A 19,848-nucleotide genomic window follows, 5' to 3' on the forward strand; every position below is an offset into this window, starting at 1 on the left:
GGCAGTGTGATTTTGACTGACGGGTGGATTGTCAATCGTGGAGGAACCGGAGAGGACGCGCTCCATCATATTTTCCTTTTTAACCATTTTTCCTCCTCCACACCTTTCCTCTCTCTCGTATTCTTCCAGCGATGGTTTTCTAGTTCCCCCGCTGCTTTTATCCACTGGAGCATCGGATTCCCCCCCCTACCCCCACCCCACTCCACTCCCTTAATTTCTCGTCTCCTTGTTTGGCCGAACCGGGGCTGAGTCCAGCCAACCTGGGCCGGGCCGCGGGGCTGTTCAGCGAGCCTCACAGCTGAAGTTGGCACCCGAGATGAGCGCCTCGAGACCCGGGATTGGGCTCCTCTTTGCGCCGCGGAGAGGCTCCGGGTCGTGGTGGTGGTGGTGGTGCTGGCTCGCGGCAGTCGGGGTGACAGTGGGCTCGGGAGACCCGTGGATGTCCGCGGAGGCATGTCTTTCTTCGTGCTCGTGCAGCAGCACCAGGATCTCGTGCGTGGATCCGGAGCGGGGCATCAACGCCTTCCCGGCGCTTCAGAGCGAGACAGAGATGGAGAACATCACCGACATGTGAGTGTCTCTGTCAGATTTAGGGTGGCAAGGTGTGGGCTCCGTTCCTCTCAAGTGTCTCCACATTTTATATGAAAAGTGGCTGCTGCATCCTCACCACTTTACAAATAAAGGAATGTCATCCTGTCACCCCCCCCCCCTGTCTGGCAGACACATCCCGACAATGATGTCCATTCAGTGGATGAATTAAAAGCTAGAATTTGTCGCTTTAAATTGCATTTATTTGGTGCCAGACAGATGCATCTCATTTCAAGGCTCATTTACCACATGAGTCTTTCAACACCACAGCCCATTTAGAGGAGAGAGCAGTTTATTCTGGCAAACACACACTTTGTATGTGTGTGTGAGGAAGGATCACTGTCCAAATATCCAGTCTGTTTTCTCTGCTTTGTATGTGTGCGTTGGAATAAACCAGAGGATAGTATTTAATGCTTTCCCAGTCATGTGTCTGTCTGAGTGGACAGTCCTCTGCTCAAGATGAGACAAAAAAAAAATGAAATGTGCAATTGGGAACGAATGTAGACGACCACCTTCACCACCGCCCAGCTCTATCCCCATTGACATTTCACCAAACGTCATTTGGCCTAGAAATAAAATCAAAAAAAAAAAAGACAGAGGGGTGAAGAAGCGTTTTCTCCACCCGAGCGCATGCAATCAAATGTGAGATTATAGACACGTCTAATTTCGCTGCAACAGTTACGATCCCTGGCAAAGACGAACGTCCTTGTTGACGGTGACATTTGTCGTGGATAAACTGTCTGTGGATAAGCCTCGGATGCCGTTTAAATGAGCCAGCAATCTGGTGAAAAGCATTCACTGGCTGCTTGTCTAATGCAAACAGACACACTGCTGATGACAGCGTGACATCTAATTCCAAACAACCTTGCCAAAAACCAGGGGAGATAGTTCATCCTGCCCCATGTCTGTGTTAATTGCTAAGACATCCTAATTTTAAGGCACTTGGGTGACACAGAATGGTGATATTTGGTGACACTGTAAGAAACAGTCAGACACAAAATGTTACATGCACTGGTTCACGTTGTGGTTCACGCTGACCTCCTCACAGGTCTCTAAAACAAGACACACACACACACACACGCATGCATGGGAGGATTATCCATCCATCTTCTACTGCTTTATCCTCCACATGAGGGTCAGAGGGAAGCGCTGGAGCTCAATCCCTGACTGACACAGGGCAAAAGGAGGGGTTCTCCCTGCACAGGTCGCCTGTCCATCACAGGGGAAAACATGACAGACATGGAACAATCATTCACTCCCACAGTCAATTTTAGAGCTTTTTGCATGCGTTTGGACTGTGGGAGGAAACTGGAGTAGAGCTCAAACATGCAAAACGCCACACAGGATCCAAACCAATGACCTTCTTGCTGAATGTGAGCCACTTCACCACAAGTCACCATGCAAGGGTTTACAAAGGCATTATTATTATTATTGTTATCCAGCAAACTTACTCTGACTTTGTCTTTGTCACACATTTATAATGAGACTATTCTTATTCATTGTTTTAAGTGTCATTTTTGTTTAGGCGTTCATCAGTGAGGTGTTGAAGATGCTGTTTTTCATTTCATATTTCAAAGTGCTGTGGGAAACGGTGACATTCTGGGTCACTTTCTTTAATTATTGAAAGGCGGTGTCATGCAATATTATTTTTAAAGAAATACTGTATGTCTTTCGGGGGCTTTTTGGCTTTTATTTGATGGCGGCAGAGAGGAGCTCTGACAGGAAATGAAGGAAGGGAAGAGTAGAGCTCATGTTCAACGAAGGTCAGGCATAAGATGGGAGATGTTTGTGATTACATGGTCTATGGGAGTCATTACTTTGGATTGCCAAATGCTGAAAATTCAAATTTCAGGTAACAGCAATGAGTAAATATAGTCTGTTGTGAATTGTGTTATAATGGATTTTCATCTTTAAAAAGTGGGTCCCGATTTAAAACTAGGGTCTATGCCATAGGGGTGTCAAACTCATTTTCACTGAGGGCATAATGGTTACCCTAAAGGGCCAGATGTAACCGTCATACAGAATAAATGTAACTAAATGTAACCAAATATCATGTAAAATAAAGGTAACTACTCTGTAACATATTGCTAAATCACTTTCTGTATTTATTACTTATTCAATTTCACTCGTTGCATGATGCATATACAATGATACACTGCGATCTAGTGGCAGGATGCCGTCACTTTGCAGGTAACACAATCGCCATGCATTGTGGGAAATGTAGTTTATGGTCAACGCACGCCTTGAAGCAGCATAGACCTATTTTAACACAGGTTTTTATGACCACTTAATCACTTGAGGGCCACATAAAAGGATGTGGCAGGCCACATCTGGCCCCTGGGCCTTGAGTTTGACACATGTGGTCTATGGGGTGGTACAGCATCTATCTACTGTACATCTACATGTCAATCTTGTGACATTCATTACTAAAAATGCCATTATTTAGGTAAAAACGCGTATGCAGTTGAAATAATTAGCTTTCGTGCCCTTCTATCGCAGCCTGGAATCAGTGAATGAATTTAATTAGAATAGTTTTTGTTTCAATTTTGCGAGTCAGAGACTGTGTGTCACCACATGAAAAACATTATTTAACGATCCGGGTGCTGGTGGAGACGCAGTGTTTGTTGCAGGAGGACAAAGAGCTCTGCTCTGGCTGTCACAGCATGTTCCTTCTCAGAGGAGAGCGCCTTTTACGCCACAAAACGTTGGTATGATTTGAAATCTGTGATGTCTGAAAAGCACATGCGTTGTATTTCAGTCATTCAGGAGGGGAGTGGCCCCGCGGTTATCTGGTGTTGGCCCTTAAAAGCTGTCAGGTTAAGTGCCTTGCTCATGTGCAGCTGAAGGGGAAAAGAGGTGAAGCCTGTGCCTGATTCTCCACCATTAAAACAACCTAAAAAAACAACAACCATCTGCTCTTCCCGTGTCCCACATATCTGCACGCACTTATTCAGGAGCTCATCTTTTAGCGATGAAGTGCAATTATATGGGCTCATTGTATCCCCCTTTTGTCCTTTTTTTTGCATCTCTGTTTATGCTTCCCTTCTGTTAACAAATGACTCTTGTGACACACACTTGTATCTCCTGACAGCTACATCGCTAACCAGAGCAGCTTCTCCTCCATCAACGACAAAGACCTGCACTACTACAAGAATCTCAGGAACCTGTGAGTCTTTAATGGATTTTTATATGACTAGTGAATGAGTAATGGACACAATTTCACCCCCCCATACAGTGTTCTGTCATATATATGGGTAGAGCAATCACCATAACAGTGTATATTGTGATATCATGCTCTGCATTATCAGTATAATAGAGGTACAATATATATCAGTATAGTAGTTTTTTTTACACTTTGAGACACAACACGTACTCCTTAATGTTTTGCCTCATTATTATTTTAAAACTAAAACTCAATATTTGTAGGCAATATTTAAATCAGACACGTTATCGTGATAATTATTGATATTAACTATTTGAAACAGAATTTGTTCATCATGCAGTGGGAAATACACACACTCCTTATATGGACATCCTGTGTGTGTGTTGATAGGTCATATATTCAGGCTTTACAAAATGTGTTGTTGAGTCAAAGTTATGATTGACATTATATCGCAGTTTATTAGTGATATAAAGTAATGATAATTGTGCAGAAGTCACAAAACTTTGAACTCTGAGAACTAAATTTTTTTGAGAACATTAAACATTATGAGTACTTTTTGCTCAGGTGTGTTTATGTCGTTGGTGAATTGCCTATAGGTTGTGCTGAAAAAAAGGATATAAGACACTATATTGCACATTCTTATATCCTCTGTATATACTGTATGTTTTAACATAATAATGGAAAAAAAGCTTAAATGCTCTGTGGGGTTAATGTATTTGACCTTATTGCCCTGTATTTCTGCCCTGAATCAAACTGAATTCCACTGATTTTACTTCTCCTTTTCTTATGCTATACTGCATATGCTGCGTTTCTGGACGTTCGCTGTGTTTTACTGTGTTTCGGTGTCACTGCATTTCTTAATTAAAATAGAAAAAAGAAAAGAAAGGACTCTCTACAGGAGCAGCATTTTCTCACAACCGCGATACTCTGTTAAGCAGACGCCACCTAATTTCCCAGCCAATATCCCATTTCGTAGACAGATTAGCGCAAAGAACGTTACACGCTGCAAGTGTATACACAGCACAGTATATGCTTTTAACTGCAATTTGATTGAGTGTGAAAAAAAGTCTGATTGCGGGCGGGATAAGTGCCGTGTCTGTGCTATACGTTTCCACAAAGTTACTCTCTTGGCCCCGCGCGCTTGATATATATACTGTAGGACATTAATATTTCACAGCTAAGAGCAATCATTTCAGTCCAAATCATGTCGGCGGCGATAAATAAAGTCACAGATCATGATTTAACATGACTTCATCAGCTAATGATGTTATCTCGCGGCCTGAACTGAAACGACTCTGAGCACCTGCTGTTTTTAATAGTGCTGAGTGCGCCGTGTGCAGTATGGAGAAGCGATAAAGGCACTTGACTCATATGACAAAGGTGTTTTTTTTTTTACTGAAATATTTGTTTGACCTACATTAACCGGGTTAATGTAAATTGCGAAATGATTGAAAGAAAAAAAAAAAAAAATCAGCAATAAATTTGACAGTTGTTTTTACTGTGATTTACGGTGGGGTTTGGACTGTAGGTGGAATAAAACATGGGAGATTATTGAGCCTCCTTTGGCTCTGGATTGTTGTGTTTTTGATTATTAAACAACGATTGCCATCATTCATTAAGATTAGCTGGTGATGAGTTGCTTTCCATGTGAACGGCAATCTCTTCACGTCTGTGTCACTAACAAATGCCTCCAAATAAACAACAACAACATTAATAATAATAATTGCTTGTCCCTCTCTGTGTTGTTCTACTTGGGAGGACAAGCTTCTCAGATTGTTATTGACAGACATATTTACATATTGCTAATAACTTCTGATACATTAGTATTCACATGGTTTATTTAAATCGAATCCTTGATGTCCATCTTCAGTTTTGGAACTTAAATAAAAAAACATGATAATCCTCTAGTTGTGCTTTACTAATAAGGGCATGCTTTATAATGTGTATCACTGTTGTCCCAAATTAAATTAAATTACTGTTCTTATTATTTTTATTAGTTAAATGTGTGTCCTTATCATCATTGGATCTGATCTGTTTTTTGCTATTCTTGTTGTTGTTGATGACTTTATTGTTCACAGGGGTCGGTGACGATGAAGAGCGCTGTATTAATTCATATTTATTTTTGCCAGAACGGTGATCAACAGCAGGCTTACGTATGTATCCAAGCTGGCCTTTCAAAACAACATCAAGTTACAATACCTGTGAGTAATAATTCAAATCACACTCTAATTAATATTATTATTATCATCATTGTCATTACATTGCGACGTTTAACTATAATCTATTCATTATATTGTGTGATACAGACTTGATGTATGACTTGATGATCAACTTGAATACTTAATGCTGATTACACTGATTAAATTCCCCACTTAAGGTTAATGGCGAGTGGAGGAGAAAAAATACATTTAAAAGGTTGTTAGTAAGTGCATGTTTGTGTCGTCGTACCACTGCAGTCTCATTCCCTGATTTGTGATTTCATTCACAGGAATCTGAAAGACAACAACCTGTCGTCACTGTCCTGGAGACTATTCAAGCACCTCAACATCTCTTACCTGTGAGTTCTTTCACCCTTTTCCTTTTTCAGAAGTTAGCGTATTGTAGCTCTATAGCATCTGTGATGTCACCTGGTTTGGTTATATGATGATTTGAACGATGCAGTTTGGGTTTTAATGCTGACCTGCGATCTTTTAATTCCCCACAGCCAGAAACAAATTATTTCCTTAAATGTAATATTAAGGCGATGGATAGATTGACTGACAGTGACAGTTCATTTTTGATTGAGTATGAGAAGTGTAAAGAATTAGTGACCTACCAACATCTGTGCCATGTAAACATTGTAGTATTTTAATTGGACTGGACACACAAGTGTGGTGTGTGTCTCCTGACCCTCAGCTCTGGTCAAGGAAACTCATTTTACTCATTGTCAGCCTGTTTATTTATGGACTAACTTCCCCAAATCCTCAGTTGGTTTATATATTATGAATGAACCCTTAAGGCCTGTAAATACTCTGCAAGAACAGAGTAAGTTGTTCTCTCTCCCACGGCTACGGGGAAAAGAGCGACGTCATTATTTTCTGGTGTGGTGTCCCGACGGCTATGAAGTGCGGAAATGTTGTCATTCCCTCTGCACTTAGTGTGAAATGTCCTGGCCAGAACTAACTTTGCTCTTGTTCTTGACACCTCGAGAAAAAAACGAACACATTTCTCTGTTCTTGCGGAGTACGTACAAGCCCTTTAGTGCTCACGAAATTGCTGTGGGAATAATACTCAACTCTGTACTGTAGGGACGTCCTGTTTATATGTCATCTATATACACTGTTTTTATTTTATTTTTGTTCAAATTTCACAAATTCAATCGGATTAAAAAAAAAAAAATATTGAGTAGTTTTTGCTCAGGTGTGTTTATATAGTGAAAAAAATGTAATCAGAAGACACGTTCTTATAGCCTCTGTATGTACATTTTAACATTCATGGAAAAAAGCAGCGTAAATGCTCTGTGTTCTTAGGGTTAAAATGTGTGTGTGTGTGTGTGTGTGTGTGTAGGATCCTGACAGGGAACCCTCTCCATTGTTCCTGTGAGAACATGTGGATCAAGCTATGGTTAGGGGACGAAGTAGACTCTCAGGATCTGCGCTGCATCGAGGACGGAGGCGGACGCAAGCTGATGTCCAGACTGATACTGCCTAACTGTGGTGAGGACACACACTCACACACACACACACACACATACACAGTCAGGACCTTTTACACTCACACACTTCAACAGAGCATGTTTGACATGATTTTAGCTTGATTTAAGAAAAAATGTCCACGGTTCAACGGAAGTCACCTTTTTGTTGGTGTGTAACGGCACTGAAGTCCCCTGTTCTAATGGTTGACGAGTACACACACACACACAGGCGCGTGCACACATACACAGTAAGGACCTGGGGAAGTAATTTGTAGCTGAGTGATGACGAAGTCGGGGGTAAAATTCTCAGGGGTGATATTTCCTCTTTTGAAACTTTTGCATGCGTATCATTGGACACAGTATGTTCTGTGTGTGTGTGTGTGTGTGTGTTTAAGTACAGAGCATATTACACTGTAGAAACTATTATTATAGATATTGCGGGACAAGTGTTTTGTCATTTGTGGAGTGTAAAAAGAGAAGTTTCTCATAGAAAACAATATGCAAAGTGAATACATTTAGAATAGTCCAAAGCCATAATCTATAACCACCTATGTATCTATCTGTATACGCAGACGTGGTGTTTGGATTTCTGCAGACCAGAGTGAAGTTTTACTGTGCTTTACTCCAGCAGGGTTTTGCTTAGTGTGCACATTGTAATATCCCAAGGCACAATGCAGTGCAAAAAAAATCCACAACTTCTTCCACATGAGCAAACAAAGAAAATGACTGCCAAAACTGCATAGATGAACACTTATTTAAAAAGTCATTGAGCATATTGTGCCATACAAAGAGACTTTAAATGGCTGCTCAGTGCCTTGGCCTGAATTTGGCTCTTCTGTCAGGGGAGGAAGAGCCAAATTCAAATTGTCCCCTTGAGAAATGTTTCACATTTTATCGCCATTTGATTCCAAGGCACTTCCTCTTATCTGTGACACAGTTTTATTCCAACTCATCCAACTTGCCAACGTTCACCACTGCCATGATGTCAGACTGGCGTGGTTTCGCTTTGCTTGTGCAATGCTGCAGTGAAACTTGGAACAAGTATTAGACGTATGAAACCAATGGACAAAGAGGTAAACTCTAGTTTTAAACTCTTAGTAAACGTAAAAAAAAAAAAAATACTTGCTCAACTTGCTGTCCCATGATTTTTCTGAGATTATATTCATATGACGCATAGATTAGCTGCTACATGGCAGAAAGGAATGAGTAACATACATAAGTAGTGTGTGTGTGTGAGTGTAGCGTGACGAGCCGTGTCATCTTATAGACTGATTACAGTCATCTGAGCCGCGTCCGCGCACCTGCAGAAAGGTCACGGAACAGGACGCTACAGAGGCAGAAAGACATTACACTGACAAGGGGACGTTTGTGTGATTGAAACGCAGGTGACATCGGTGAGTCTCAAAGATGCCGAGTGGAGAAAATGCACCGCATGCATCACGGTAAAATACAGTAAAAGTGTTAAAAAAAAAAAAAAAAGGAGGAGGACCATCTGTGCCTGTCCCATAGCACCAGTGACCTGCTGTCGCACAGCAGACTTTTATTTCCTCTGTCTCTGAATCATCGTTTCTCTGTCAACTAGAAACGATGATTCACAGTTAACGAGAAATTATGCAGCCAAACACATTTTTCCCCCCATATTTATTAAAATATTGTGTCTTAATAATAATCTTACAACATGATCTGAAATCTAGTCAAAGTGTGTGTATATATATATACACACACACACATATATATATATATATATATATATACATATATTCGTTCAGTGTAATGCTATGCTATAAGCAGGAAGCCAACTCTCACTCTGATATGGACTTTACACTGACCGCAAACCTTTTATGTACTTGCTTATGAGAGTCTTTATCAAGCTTAAACATTTAAATGTCAGCAGTTAATTGACACATTATTCTATGTGCGTTGCATCCCCTGCATTCATTTTTAATGAGTTCTGCTATTTTGGACACTCTCTCTCTCTGCTATTCATATAAACAGGGTCAGATTGCAGCTTGACCCGTCTCTGTAAGTCTGAGCAGGTCCTGCGGACGATTCTGTACACACGCTCCAGTGTGGATTTGTTGATCTCCTTAAACACGAATCCGGCTGAGACGCGGATATTCAATTCTGTAATCATTCTGAGCTTGACCCAAGAAAACAAATGAAACACCGCTTGTTTCCCCCCCCCGCCCCCCGAGGGGAAATGTCAGATCTTGTTTGTTACTGTAAAGTGGCAACATAAAATATCCACTTCATGTCTGATTTAAATGCAATGCACACAACAAAGGCTGCCAGAAAGGCTTCACAAGCCTAAACTGAAATGTAATCTGATTTGTTTTATATAATTGGCCAGAACATGATTCAGTTGTTCATGTTTTGATTTTTTTTTACCATCTCTGTTGTTGACAGAGTAAATCTGGTCTGAAACAGCTCCGGGGCAGTCGGGAGATGCAGAGGACAGTAACAATAAGTTGCAGGAAACTAACGATGTCATTGATAACTTCTATTGATCTGTCCTCCCCTCCTCTCACCAGTAAAGGTTATTTTTGGCGTTAGCACAGTTACACCAGGGTCCGTGGAGAGGTGGGGACCCCCTGGCAGAGTGACATATGAGGAGGAAGACATGATGGGGCAGGGGTGCCAAATAATGCCCCAGGGTTAACACTGATACACCAAATAGATCACAGTCTGGCCAAGCTTCAGGCCTTTGTTGTTTTTTTATTTATTTCTTTTCCCTCTGGCCGATCCTCCTCCTCCTTGAGTGCTCATTTTCCATCTGTCTGTCGCTTTCGCGTAAGACTCTTCCTCCCTCTGTATGGCTGAGCATTTCTGAGTGACATATGAGGAAGGCACAAAGGAGAGGAAGTACCCTCTGATGCCCTCAGGCTGATACCAAGCTTTGAGGCCACCCACATACAGTATCTCCCCTCTCTGTGGACTGTTTACTGCTGCAGCTCCGCTCAAATCAGCTGGCAAACTCTGACTGTTCCCACTGCTAAGTGATCACAAAACTTCCTAAATAAAAATTGTTGCAGTCCCATTTCCTCTGTGCGACATGAGAACGAGGCCATGATCAGACAAGTCCGACCCTTTTCTCAGACCAGATCTGTCCTCGCTGTTAAATAATAATCCCGTCAGAGTTAAGATGAGATGTAGCCAACCGCATCTGCACAAGTGGGTAGATGTATTTCTTTTCCTGTGCAAGTTAGTGATATTCTACAAGCATATCCCTACGAAATGTTCCTGCTATAGTGATATTCTACCATGAAAGCAGGGCATTTAAGTAGAAGGATGCAATGGTCATTTCTTTTTCTCAAACAAGAGCTAACAGCGGTGGCAATTATACCACATCAAAAAAATATCATGTCTCAATAACTTGATCAATTTGAAAGTTTTGTCTTGGTCTCATGATGTCAAAATTCAAACATCATGATGAAGACGACTGTTTGAATACAAATGGTCATTGAACCAGAACTTTTTCTACATCAGACAGTTGTTGTGATTTTTGCGCTTAATCACCTTGTTAGAGCACAGCATGTTATTCAATAAGTACTGAATCATTGAACAATTGGACATTTTTAGAAAACCTTAACTTAAGTTCACCTGCAAAGGTTATAGTGCATTTTAGGTGCATTCTAAAATTTTATCCAAAAGCCAAACATCCCTACCTTTTTGTGAATGGTGTATATACAGAAAAAGTGGAGGTGCACCATCATCTTGTCAAGTCGTGGAGCAGAAGAGTTTTTCTTCTCACAGAAGACAGTGGTACATTCCGCAAATGTTCCGTGTTTTTCACAAAGGGAGTGAAGCGTACCATTTTACTCTTGTACACCAAAGGGAAAGATGGTTGCGATGGTTGGAACGGTTGCGGCCAACTATTTTTGGTATTATTCCTAATGGAAATGCAAAAAAAATATACGTACCGCACTCTAACACACTGTTCCACTCAACAATGTTTGGTGCGTTTCCTGTTGTGACCGATGCCCAAGTTTGAAATCTGACCGGGCCATTCAGAGTGAGGCGGGCGACTGAGTGCAGAAATCAGATTTGAGTTGCATTTCAAACAAACCTCGGAAATGTGGCTTGAATCAAACTGGAAATAAATACTTTTTTTTTTTTTTTTTTGCTGCGCCGACTTTCAAAACCAAGCTGGATAAAAAAAAAAATCTCAATAGATTAAAAATCAAATGTTTTTTGACAGTCTATAATGTATCACTCAGCAGAATTGACAGCTGCAAGTGTTAAAACACTCTGTTGTTAACAGGATAAACAATAAAAAAATACTGTATAACAACCTGTAATTTGTGTAGATTTGGCTTATGAAGATCAATAATTCACTCTTTTTTTTTAATAATCACACTCACTCCTTTCTGCCATGAGGCATAGATGCTAAAAACTGAACCTGAAGGTCCTGCACTTACTACATGCTGTGGTCATGGCAACAGATGGATTACCAGATTTCTCCAGGTCACATCACAGTATCGGTGCACTCTGTTTTCATCCGTCTCCCTCTCTGTTCCTCTGTCTCTTTGTCAGTTCATTGGTTTGTCTCAAATGACTTTGTGATTAGGCTCCTTCCTCGCTGTATTCCTCTTGTCCAGCTTTTGCTGAACACATGGACAGATGCAGTTTGATAGTTAGTCTTTTCCAATTTAATGACACCATAATAATAATAATAATAATAATAATAATTATAACTACTGCAAATAAATTCTATAAAATGTACAACCACCACAGGAGTTAGAAGTGGTAGAAGTAGAAAACGATGAGCAGAGCGCAGACTCTAACGGATGGTATCATAAAATAAACAACAGCGAACCATACCTTGTCTAAACTATTCAGTAAATCATCCTAACAGGAAAGGAAAACGCCATAAATGTTTTATTTTTTATAGTTTATTAGGGGTCATTCTCGTGATAAAAACGATTTATCGCTGAACCAGCTCAGTCAAAACCAAACGCCAGAGGAAGGAGGAGTGTCGGAAAGTAATGGATGCAGTGGTTTTGGGCAACGATCATGAATTAATGATGAAGACCACAGTTTCATTAACGGTCTTTCCCTAACCTTTTAGCGGGCTAACTTTAACTGTACCATAAGGCCGAAAAAACTGTGATACTTTCTTATTCCTGACAAACCATCCATCCATCTTTTATCGCTTTATCCTCCACATGAGGGTCAATCTCAGCTGACATAGGGCAAAAAGCGGGATACACCATGGACAGATCGCCAGTCCATCACATGAATAATATTTAAAGGGAGACGTGTTATGCAAAATCAACTTTTCAGTCATTTTAATACTTATATTATATACTGGAGGCCCGATGAGTAGGCGTAGGAGTAGTAAGTGTAAAAAAAGATGACTCTCATGTTTTTGTGGTCCTCCTCAGTCTAAGTACTGGAGATAAAACACACGATGTTGACTTCCGTGCTCATTGCTACGTCACAATGAGACATTCCTGGAATTGTTGTCTCGCGGAGCTCCTCTTTGTTACTTAAAAAAAGCGAGAGTGCACGTGAGGACAATAGTATCCGGAAGAGCGGAAGTCCGTGAAGTGGTCTATTTTTTGGCTGCACAGTGCAGCACAGAGTTCTACACAAACTTCCAACCTCAGAGGATTTACGTGTCCAGTGGATACATGTTATATATGACGGCAATGTGCCAGCTAGAGTCGGCAAATGACGGCTTTTCCAAATGCTAACTGCTGTTAGCTGCCGGAGCCTCAGTGACGCCGACATAGTTTCCTGTGTCTCATTTGCATTTAAAGAGACAGGCACCCAAAACTGAGCGTTCTGAACAGGGCTGTTTTGGCAGAGTGATTGAACTGTTATGGTGCTTCATCCTTAAATTTATTTTGACCAAAGCATGTCACAGACATGTTCATTTAGGACACCAGGGAACTAGGTTCACTTGGAGAAATTGGGTATAATATGTCTACTTTAATAGATTCTGCCTTTTAAAGTGGTTCAGCCGGTCCCCGGCTCTCGTCGCACTTCCCGTTTGTTTGATTTCTAAGTCCTTTTTTTCCGCGATGTGGTGACCGGAATCAAACTGTGCTCGAACAACAGGACACACGAGCAGACACACAAACTGTGACACCCCGCCACAATGACGCTGAAGTATTCTGCGGCGCATTCAGCCCAAAGAGCGGTGGATGTTTTCTTTAAAGAAAAAAAAAAAAAAATACGAGCTGTGAACAGCTATTCATCGCCACATCACCCTGGGAATATCTCGTATAGTGCACAGCTCAGACACGCTCCTGCAGGCACTAAGTGATATTCATTCATTCATTCACTCCCGCTAGGTTTGAGAGGGTGACATTTTTATGGTTTGCAATTTGGGCCCAAATTCGCAAAATAAAAAAAAGATTATAAAAAAAATGGGTAACGCTTTCTTTTACAGTCCCCTAATTACCTAGTATTTAGCTGGTAAATTCATGGTAACACTAAAGTGTTGCTAGGTAATTACCAAGGGTAATAAGATAAGTAAATACAGTGAAACCGTTGCCAAAATACTGGGTAATGCACGGTAATGTACTCGGTAAGTAAAGTAAAACTGTACTGTAAAAGAAAGCCAAGCTTGTTTCCATGTAATTACACACATTTTTAGGGTTAGGTTTGTTAGATTACCCCTTGGGTAAATAGCTAGTAATTAGGGGACTGTAGGTACCTGCTTATTACCAGTTTATAACCCAATAATACACTTACATTTACCATAGTTTTGCCATAGTTTAGCTGTACATACCTTCTTATTAACAGCAGTAATAACACGCTATAATTAACTATATAGTTACCAGGTAAATGCCCAGTATTTTGGCAACAGTTTCACTGTATTTACTTTCTTATTACCATTGGTAATTACCTAGTAACACTTTGGTGTTACCATGAATTTACCAGGTAAATACCTGGTAATTAGGGGACTGTAAAAGAAAGCGTTACCAAAAAATGTTTTCACCTGATGTTGACATCTCACAAAATACAGTAAAACGTGTGAAAATTACACTGATTGGCAGGAGTAATTTTAGAAATTCAAAGTAAGCACTTCCACTTTTCCACTTCCATTTGATTTCATCTGTACAACATACATTACTCAAGGCACTTTACAGAATAAGGTCAAGACTTTACAGCATAATATAGAGAGAAACCCCCGACCGCTCCGGCACCGAGCAACCACTTGGTAACAGTGATGAGGGAAAAACTCCCCCTAGAAATGATGGGAAAGTAATTAGCCCCAAGTTTCTGTTGTAATGACCCCGGCTGACGATAACGAGGGACATCATTTACACACAGAGTAATCCAGAATCTCTGAAATTATTGATAAGTGTTGTAAAATGTAAAACATAGAAACCGTAAATCATATGAATATAACACCACTAAAGGATGAACTAACATAACTAATAAAAGTGGTTTCTTGTTAATTAAAACACCTTTATTTTCCCATGGAGACACATGGAAAAGCCTGACTTGGTATTTCACTACAAATTCAGTGAAGGCTCTGGGCCAGGTTCTGTTTTTTTAAAAGTATTTCTACGTGGGGATTTAATTGATTGACGAAAACAGATCAAACAGTTAGAAAGAGAATTACAGTTAAGTAGAGGCGCCTAAAAAAAGAGCCACAAAAATGATGCCTAATGACTGCACACAGACTTAAAACAACTCTTCCACCAGGTTCATGGCCCTCTCCTGTGGAGAGGGCCATGAAGTGAGCAATTATAGCAAACAGTAGCAGAGAAATTACTTGACTTTGTTAAATAGTTGGAGGTGTTTTTCACACCTGCGCCGGAGCATAAATGGTTCTTTTTTTAGCGACGTAGTATGTCGCATTTCTACAGACAGTTCTTATCCAAACAAAACTGCTGGCACTGCACACACACACACACTGCACACACACACTGAAGTCACCTGCCAAGTCGCTTTGAAGCCTGTTAAGTGACCCGTTGGATAAAATACGTGAAATACAAACATGCTGAGCAACATCATAATGCCTTTATCCAAACTTAAGATGTTTAGTACTGAGTATTCCCATCTTTATCTGGCCAATATTTTCTGGCATTTCCTTTCCTATTATTGTCGTTATTTGTATTTGATTGCGTACTTCAGTGTTTGTTACACCTTTACAGGTATAGGTTGTGTGTGTGGCTTTAATGGAAAACTCATTTTAAAGAGAGTCTGTTGAGGTACGTGCTTCAGATACAGGAGCCGGGCCTGCCATCACTAAAATGACTGATTTTTGTTGTGTGTGTGTGAGCGTCTTGCGGTGATTGAGTGGGTTGCCGTAGTGATAAGTGGAGTTGCCGTGGTGATAAGCATTGTGCTGATGGACAGGCAGGGGAGGATGGGGGAGGAGACAAGAAGGGTAAAGAAGAAGGGTTCGATAAGAAATCACTCCCATTTAATCTGTGCTGACTGTTGACACCCGCTCCTCTTCCTCTTTTCCTCTTCTTCTTCTGTTCCCTTGTTCTTTTTTTTTTCTTTTGTTCTCTTCTGCTCCCTTCTTATTTTCTTCGGTTTCCTCCTTCTTCATCTGTTCTCTTCTTTTCCTCTTCTGTTTCCCCTGTTCTTGCCTTCTCTTCTTTTCATCTTCTGTTCCCTTCTTCTCTTCTGCTCCTCTCCACTCCTTCTCTTCTCTTAGCAGTGACGTTATTCGACAGGCGACAAGTGTGTTGAGACTCTGATTGAGTCTGATTGGTCATACTCAGGTCACCTCCTGGTCAGCACAACACACACGCGCACGCACGCACGCACGCACGCACGAACACACACACACAGAGAGAGCATCGCCGGTGCCTTTGCATTGACAGAGGATTCAGACTCCCGTCCAATCAATTCAGTCTCGGGACCTGCTGAAGACAGGCACTGGTAATCAGCGTAGCCGTCACTGTGTTTGAACTCTACCTCTTTGTCTTACTGTTTGATTAGAGCGAGTTTGCTTCAATGCGAGTCTGTAAGAGAGACGCAGAGGCTGAATTCAAGGCTTTCCTTTGTGTGCATTTTTTTTTTTACTCTCTGCTAGTGCAAGTGTGTGTGTGTGTGTGTGTGTGTGTGTGTGTGTGTGTGTGCGTTCCTGCTCTTATTGTCGAGCTTGTTGCGTGCCTTGTGTTTCAACTGAAAAGGCAAGAGTTGGCACGAATCCTAAATTTGCTACCCCCACCCCCCACGCCCACTGTCCCCCCCACCCCCACACACTTTCAATCCATCACCACATCCTCGCCTCTCCACTCTCCTCATCCTCGTCTCCTTCTCATCCCTCCGTCCCTTGTTGATTGCAGAGGTACCCATGGCAACGCTGAACCCACCCAAAGTGGAAGTCATGGAGAAAGAGAATGTGCAGCTGACCTGTATAACCTCTGGCGTGCCCTCACCTGAGCTGATATGGGACATGTCGCTGGTCACCAACTATGTGGTGAGAACACACACACACACACACACACACACACACACACACACACACACACACACACAGATATTTCATTTTATTTAATGCTTCTGAATTGAAGATTTACACTTAACTTAACCACTGTTTGCCCAATCCTACGACCCTAACCTGACTCTACTCAACAATTCAGCAATTTGGTCCTTAAAATATATGGCTTTTCTTTGTCATATACCAATGACAGTGTCAGTGTCATTTCATTTATTTCCAGTAAAATGCAAACTGATTGAGTAACACTTCACATTATACTTAAATAACATCATGGTAATATTTTTGGTTGTATCATGGTATTACCATTACCTCCCATTTTGATAATAACAATGGTAATAGTGAGGTAATAAGGAGATAATATTACAGTAATACACTTTACTTGGTTACAATCAGTGAAACTCCCTCAATTTTGGTAATTACTTTATTGTAATGTTGAAATGTATTCTCCCTTATGACTCATACCCCTTTTTATTGCCATTACTTTATGATTATTATATAAATAAGATGATAGTAACATAATATCACTACCCTATAATGACATTTTTACCACACTATGAGCATAATTGTCAATGTACTGTAAAGTGTGTTTGCGATTTAGTAGTACTACTTTTTGGGCTATTTGCAGTTATATTACATTATATTATATTTATAACATTGTTTTCCATGTGTGTACACACATAGATTGAGACATCGGGCCAGAATTCGGTAATGCGACTTTCCAACCTGTCGTGGATGGACCACAACAGCAAGATCAGCTGCACGGCTGAGAACGTCGTCGGAGAGAGAGAATCGTCTCTGCTGCTGGATATACTTTGTACGTTGCCACTGTGTAATTCATACGAACATCACGTCAAACCGTTTTTGTTGTAGCTGTATCTCTTATAACGTGTCCTGTCTATTTGCATCTCGTCATCAGTTCCTCCCAGAATTACGAAGCTCAGTGATGCAATCCCAGACCATCACTGGTGCATCCCTTTCAGTGTGGCAGGTACAAAATGGCGTGAAATTCTTCATGTGATACTGTACTGTTCATGGATTTTTAATGTAAAGACCCAACAAAAATGGTTTCCCAGGGAACCCAAAGCCAGAGTTAAAATGGTTCCGGAACGGCGTGTCGGTGACGGAGGGGCGCTACATCTTGACCAGGATCCACGACATGACGGAGAGGGAGTACCATGGCTGCCTGCAGCTGGACAGTCCCACGCACATCAACAACGGGAGGTACAGACTGGTCGCAAAAAATAAATACGGGTCGGACGAAAAGGAGGTGGAAGCTCACTTCATGCATGAGCCCTGGACTGGTGAGTTAAAACATCTTTACATTAATAAATCATTGGTTAATAAATCAGTTTGTTACATGAGTAATAAACTATTATTTTGTTTTTGGTCAGAAGGTGTAACTGAGCCGTCCTATTACGGTGAGTAAAAACCACACATAACTCAAATTAAATATGTAAATATCTAACATTTTAGGTATAAAATGTGTGTATTGTATGTTATAACAGTAATGTTTTGTTATTTTAAGGCATATTTTACAAAAATGTCTGCTACAGGGAGCATTATACACTATAAAGTTGTGTGTGGTGAATATATGTTGCCTGTTGCTTTGTGTGCTCACAACTAATTTGTTATGTTTCGATACTTATTGTGTTTTTTGTGTGTGCGTTTTTCGTGTGCGTCTTCCTCCAACAACGTCTCGCTTCAGCAGATCTAATCACAGGTACAGCCACACCCTCTGTTTACACACTGCCAATCACCAAGCACCACAGTTTCATTAAAGGTCCAGTGTGTAAAAAATAGTGACATCTAGTGGTGAGTCTTTGGCCAGGTTTATGTATCGTACAGAAATGGCAGCCTTTGGAAAGCAAAGTCCTTGCCTAAATACATGTAAAATTTAATTTTAAAGCTACAAAAAGCAAAAGCTTTGAGTTTTTAAAGCATACTTATCAGTAGTATATTCACTTTCTGCCGGTAAATCCTACAAAATGTTACACACTGTACCTTTAATTGAACGTTTACTCAGCCTTGCTTCACCTTAGCCTGCAGCACAGCCCATTGATAAATGTGGCAGTTGCCGTGGAAACTCTTGTGAGTTGTTGTTGATGTTGCCTGGATGGTTTTTGTAGTTAACTGCTGACTCATGAAGCTGCATGAAAGTTTTGACTGAGACAAATCGCTGAGCTTCGGGCCAAAATATTTCTGCCTTTTACGAAGTTTCACAATCAATATACTGTATCCGTTTCCTTTTCCTCGTGACCTGAACCTGATGTTTCTTTAACCCAAACCAGTTTTCTGTGCTCCATCGAACTAGAGCTTAGCTTAAGCCCTCACCATGCTGGCACATGAAAACGGAAAGAAAGAATCAAGATCGCAACACGAGATATGGTTCTATAATGATTTAGTGTTGAAGAGCACTGGAATTTTGGAAATACAAAGCAAACAAACCCCATGTATAATCAATTTATTACACATTTTTTGGGTGTTATTTAAGTGTTGGGTGTATCTGTGAATGCGAGGTACAATTATTCTAAAGCTCCAAAGCAGTCTGAGCTACATTTACCCCCTCAGAAAGCCATGTATGTTATATTACACCGGATACCTTGACCTTCAGTGGTCACATTCTCTTATTGTTCTTCCCTCTGCTTCCTGCATAGATGGTCCTCCAGTCAATCCTCCCGAGGACAGAGTTGCTGTAAGTCACGTTTCACTGCACTTGTTTTTCTTGTCCTTTATTTATTTGTCCAGAAACTCCCGTGCTGAACTGTAAAGTTTATGCCTCTGCTCTGTGATTGCGCAGGTGTACGTGGTGGTGGGCATCGCGGCTGTCGCCTTCACCGGTTTCCTGCTGATGCTGGTTATTCTCAAGTTTGGAGGAAACTCCAAGTTTGGCATCAAAGGTAAGAATCGGGAATTGTGTGTTGTCTCCGTGATCATCCACCCTGCGGTTGGATGAGGGGGAAAAAAACATTGCTTTTTGGATGTTTGCATCTCCAAATGGAAGTCTAA

General features: G+C 41.0%; 1 protein-coding gene across 1 annotated transcript in view; it reads left to right on the plus strand.

Annotated features, from left to right (window-relative positions):
* Positions 1–316: 316 nt before the first annotated feature.
* Positions 317–19,848, plus strand: part of ntrk2a (neurotrophic tyrosine kinase, receptor, type 2a) — a gene marked incomplete at both ends in the record, with an annotated part of 74,768 nt that continues 55,236 nt past the window's right edge. Inside the window, 11 exons of the mRNA XM_083904387.1 lie at positions 317–570; positions 3,680–3,754; positions 5,881–5,952; positions 6,240–6,308; positions 7,298–7,446; positions 16,688–16,821; positions 17,524–17,656; positions 17,759–17,830; positions 17,916–18,143; positions 19,497–19,534; positions 19,640–19,739. Coding sequence (XP_083760513.1) covers positions 317–570; positions 3,680–3,754; positions 5,881–5,952; positions 6,240–6,308; positions 7,298–7,446; positions 16,688–16,821; positions 17,524–17,656; positions 17,759–17,830; positions 17,916–18,143; positions 19,497–19,534; positions 19,640–19,739 — 1,324 coding nt within the window. The remainder of the gene's footprint in view (positions 571–3,679; positions 3,755–5,880; positions 5,953–6,239; positions 6,309–7,297; positions 7,447–16,687; positions 16,822–17,523; positions 17,657–17,758; positions 17,831–17,915; positions 18,144–19,496; positions 19,535–19,639; positions 19,740–19,848) is intronic.

Source organism: Microchirus variegatus, assembly GCF_963457635.1.
Source record: "Microchirus variegatus genome assembly, chromosome: 18".
NCBI classification, from domain to species: Eukaryota; Metazoa; Chordata; class Actinopteri; order Pleuronectiformes; family Soleidae; genus Microchirus; species Microchirus variegatus.